We start from the raw sequence: 5458 nt of genomic DNA on the forward strand, positions 1-5458 counted from the left end.
GGTCGATGTTTATAATCGTGCACAAAACTTAAGTCCAAATGCATCAAAGACCTCAACATAAATCCAGCCACACTGAAACTCTTAGAAGAGAAAGTGGGTGGTACCCTTGAACAAATTGGTACAGGAGATATCTTCCTAAACATAACACCAGTAGCACTGACAGTTAGAGCAACAATTAATGAATGGGACCTCCTGAAACTGAGAAGCTTCTGAAAAGCAAAGGACACAGTCAGCAAGACAAAAAGGCAGCCCACAGAATGGGAAAATTATTCACTAACCCCTCATCTGACAGAGGGTTGATCTCCAAAATTTACAAAGAACTCAAGAAGCAAGACTCCAAAACATGAAAGGATCTAATTAAATAGTGGACTGCAGAACTAAATAGAGACTTGTCAATAGAGGAGTCTAAAATGGCTGAGAGGCACTTGAGAAAGTGCTCAACATCCTTAGCCATCTGGAAAATGCAAATCAAAACAACTCTGAGATACCATCTCACTACTGTCAGAATGGCTAAAATCAAGAACACCAATGACAAAGTATGCTGGAGAGGATTTGGAAAAAGTGGAACACTCCTCCATTGCTGGTGTGGTGGGAGTGCCAGCTTGTTCAGCCACTTTGGAAATCAGTATCGAGATTCCTCAGAAAAATGGGAATAAGCCTAACACAAGACCTAGCAACTCCAGTCTTAGGCATATATCCAATAGATGCCCATTCTTTCAACAATGATGTCTGCTACACTATGTTCATAGCAGCGTTATTTGTAATATCCAGAACTTGGAAGCAACCTAGATGCCCCTCAACCGAAGAGTAGATAGAGAAAATGTGGTACATTTACACAATGGAGTACTATTCAGCAGAAAAAAACAATGGAATCCTGAGATTTGCAGGCAAATGGATGGCACTAGAAGAAACCATTCTGAGTGAGGTAACGCAGTCACAAAAAGAGAAACATGGCATGTACTCTCTCATATATGGGTTTTAGACATAGATCTGGGGAGTGCCAGCCTACAATCCCATGGCCAGAGAGTCTGGGAAACAGAACCTTCATTCAATAGCTGATGGAAGAAGAGGCAGACTCCCATAGCTAAGCACTGAGTTGAACTCAAGAAAGCCAGTAACAGAGAGGGAGGACTGATGACCAAAGGAATTAAGACTGGGCTGGTTTAACCCTCAGAAACAGCTGACCTGACAAGGGTTAACTCTTGAATCCCAGGCATCAGCCTGGTAATCCAGCATGGGACTGATCAAGACCTCCTGAATGTGAGTGTCAATGAGGAGGCCTAGGTAATCTATTGAGCCTTGGGCAGCAGATCAGTATTCATCCTGAGTATATGCATGGACTTTGGAATCCCATCCACCAATGTGAGATGCACTCTCCCCTGAACCCTTGGGGGAGGGTCTAGGCCCTTCCCTGTATGAAATGACAGACTATGGACACCCCCATGGAAGGCCTCACCCTCCCTGGGGAAATGAGGGGATATTGGGGTAGGTTGGGGGGAGGGCTCGGGAGGAGGGGAGGTAAACAGAGATGGACATGGAACTGAACTGACTTGTGAAGCAACCTTGTTTGTAATCTAAATTTAAACTTAAAAATAAATAATAAAAAATAAAATAAATGTTAAAAAAATAAACTCAAATTTTTATATAGGGCTATATGTATATCTACTAGTACATGAATATAAGTGACAGAAATAAAAATAAGATGCACCAGATCTGTACTATTCTTTGTTGTCCAAATAAGATTACATTTCTACAAATAAATCTGTACTGCCATTCTCATATGACACAGAAGACCACAGTCTTGTATTGAGTCACTTGGCTAGTCCTGTGTCTGTGCCTAGTCATTGCAGATTTGCATTTGCCTATAGCACAGCCCACTGCCCTGCAGACTTCTTCATAGCCCAGTAATAACCTGTGCTGAAGTTAGACTCAGACAGGGCACAGCACAGACATGAAGACTCCTGCAGAGTTTCTGGCTTTGCTGGTTTGCTGGCTTACAGGTAAGGAAGACATCATTGAAAATTTATTCAGCTGACAGTGGTCAGTGCTGCCTGGTCTTCAGAAATGTCATTTTGAACAATATTAATTTTGTGGATTTTTTTCATTTTCCAATCTCAGGTTCCAGAGGTGATATTCAGATGACCCAGTCTCCAGCCTCCTTATCTGTATCTCTGGGAGAAAGTGTCACCATCACATGCCAGGCAAGTCAGAGCATTGGTAATTGGTTAGCATGGCATCAGCAGAAACCTGGGAATCCTCCTAAGCTCCTGATCTATTATGCAAGCAGCTTGGCAGATGGGACCCCATCAAGGTTCAGTGGCAGTGCATCTGGCACACAGTTTTCTCTCCAGATCAGCAGCCTGCAGCCTGAAGATGTGGCAAATTATTACTGTCAACAGTATGATGCTGCTCCTCACACAGTGATTTAAATCATGACATAAAACACCCAGGAAGCAGAAGTGAGAGCATAGCCTGCCCCAATTGCTACTTCTGGTGTCTCTAGCTGCTGAGATTGTTTACATTTTCTCCTTGCCAATATTAAAATGTCAATGTTACATTTTTGTATAGGGACCAGAATAACTTTTCTTAAATCTCTGTCCTCCTTCCCAACCTAGCATTATTATCATGAAAATGTTTTTCTTAACTCACATGAAATACTAACTTTTCCTGAGTTTCAGGTTTGGTAAAAACTGAGATTAATGCAACAATGATATCAACATACACACACATACACCAGGTATAAGCACACACAGGAGTTACTAGACAAATTATTAACCAACTAAAATTAGAAAATTAGTATCTTATTACAACATTTAAATCTAGTGGGCACAAACTCCAAATAAAGCAAAAAGGTCATTGCATCCTATGCCTTCATAGCAGCCTCTAGCATGGTAAAAATACTGGTCAGGGTACCCGTTAAGAGTACTGGCTTGTTTTCCAGAGGACCCAGATTTGCTTTCCAGGACCCATGTTACTGCTATCAAGTATGTCCAATTCCCCTTACAGTACAGCAGAGACTTTTTTCTGGGTTCTGAGGTCATTGAACTCATAAGGTACACTAGTAGCTATACAGCAAAACACATAAAATAAATTAAGTGATTCTTAAATATTTAAAACCCCTAACAAACTATTATTGTCTCAAACTGATACTGCAAACAAATTATTCTCAGAATCTAGAGTTAATTTTTTTTCTGGAAGTAAGGCTTCTTGATCATAAGGTCTTCAGACACTTGTCAACTTTCACATCTTGTGCATAGAGGAGAGGTAGTTTTACTCCTTAAGTGTTTATTCATTTATTACTAGGAGGACAAGTGTCTTAATTACTGTTCTACTGCTGTGAAAAAACACCACAACCAAGGCAATTTATAAAAGAAAGTATTTATTTGGGGTTTACCAATCAAAAAGTTTGATCCATGACCAGCATGGTTGGAAGAAGGCAGCAGGCAACAGATATAGAGATATGACCCTGTAGTAGTAGCAAAGAGCTTACATCTCTATTTTAAAGTAAGTGGCATAGAGAGGAAGAGAGATAACTGGAAAAGGAACAACATCATCAAGCTGCATGCACACCAGGCAACAAACATGCAATCAGGTAATTCCAATCTGTGACTTTATCAAGACCTCTAGTATTGACAAATAAACACAGAGGGATAGAATTAAGTAGGGGTGGTCAAACAGTTCAGTCTTTAAATAACAGTCCTTAAAATAACACTTCATGGAAGTCATTGTGTTTATTATCTTACACACATGCATGAGTTACCATGCATATGATTGCAATTAGATTTATCATGGCAAAGGACATGTGCATTCAACAAACATTTTCAATTCAAACAAAATCATACATACTGGCCTCCTCCAAACAACACCTCCTCCTTGTGGATGACTAACAGAAATTTCTGGAATTTTCTATTGATGAAATTTCATGTAGTGACTTCTACTCTATTGCATTATATAATTTTTATAGTTCACTTTAATTCTGAATAATGCCACTGGTGCATTCTTACAAAATAGCTCACATTGAGGTATTCCTCTTTTAGAAGAAAAGAGAATTATAACCTTATTTTAAATAATCAATCTATTCATTAACTTCATAAAATACTCTTGAATTTTAATGAAATTTCTCATTTTTCAATCTGTTCAATGACCCTATAAAGTTTCTTTTTTCCTGATTTGAAAATTGCAAAGGTTGTACATACATGGTATAAATGTGCCCTCAAGCATCAATATTCTTGTAATTCCCTAACAGTAAATACACTTGGAATTTTTTTTTTGGTTTTTACTAGGCAGGGTTTCTCTGTATTGTTTTGGAGGCTGTCGGTCCTTCCTGGCCTCGAACTCACAGAGATCTGCCTGCCTCTGCCTGCTGAGTGCTGGGATTAAAGGCGTGTGCCACCACCGCCCAGTTCACACTTGGCATTTTATTGCCAATAGTTAAGAACAATACTAGGGTGCCTGAGGAGTTCTAAAGACAGCTTGGTTAGAGACTTGTACCTTCAAGGCAGGGAACTCTGGATTTAGAATAGAACCAAGGAATGCAAAGTTTTAAGAAGAATCATTCAAGATACTAAGAGATTACCAGTAAATTGATAGCTATAACTCGGACTTCCATTTCTTGTTGTGAAATGCTCACTACATACATACACACACACACTCTGTGTGTATATGTTTTTGTTTTTCTCCATAAATCATACACGTCTGTGTGTGTATGTATGTATATTTTCATTTTTCTCCATATATCATACCTCATATTCACCCAAATTCTTCAGTTCAAAAGCTTCTCTTCTTAGATATCATGAGAGATATTATTATATATGCTCACTGTTGGCTGAGTTATAGGTATGCAAATTTAGGTATACATCAATCTCCTGGGGCCCTCCCACCCAAAGAATTCAGTGATTTTAAAATCTTGGCTACATAGGAGTGATGTTGTCAGCAGTTTGGGATGCCAGAAGGACCAGTTGGAGCACTCAGCCTTATTCTACTTATCTGAGGAGTTCCTGTTTTGACTTAAATCATTGCAGGAAATTGCTTTGTGGACAATAGCAAGTTGCAACATAGTCAGGCACCAGGCTACTGAAGCAGAGAGTGAAATTTCTACCAAATGTGGCAACCTGAATACATCATAGATCATAATCTTTGGAACATTTCCTGGTTACTTCTGGTATAAGTATAAACATTTGTATCTTAACTTGGCTAACATGCGATTGTGATTGTCTTCTACAGATAAAAATAGAGAATGGATACTTGGTCATCAGGACATGATATCTAGCTCGTTTTATGTGAAAATTAACTGCAAATGTACACAAATGAATAATATTTTGGTATTATTTTTCTCAAAGACCAAGCAGGAATGAAAACTGTGATTGGAAAAATCTCCAGAGTTATCACTTCTCATCTAGAAACCAGAGCATCAGCAGGCCCAGTGAATGATTGGAAACCCTCATATATATGATGCGTC

General features: G+C 39.0%; 1 gene segment (V, D, J or C); it reads left to right on the forward strand.

The window, feature by feature from the left end:
- The first annotated feature begins 1868 nt into the window (after positions 1–1868).
- Positions 1869–2429, forward strand: LOC101835513. The segment is given in 2 exon segments: positions 1869–2000; positions 2119–2429. Coding segments are annotated over 2 exon segments (360 nt in total).
- Positions 2430–5458: the final 3029 nt, after the last annotated feature.

This window comes from Mesocricetus auratus, unplaced genomic scaffold (genome assembly GCF_017639785.1).
Source record: "Mesocricetus auratus isolate SY011 unplaced genomic scaffold, BCM_Maur_2.0 Super-Scaffold_100676, whole genome shotgun sequence".
NCBI classification, from domain to species: Eukaryota; Metazoa; Chordata; class Mammalia; order Rodentia; family Cricetidae; genus Mesocricetus; species Mesocricetus auratus.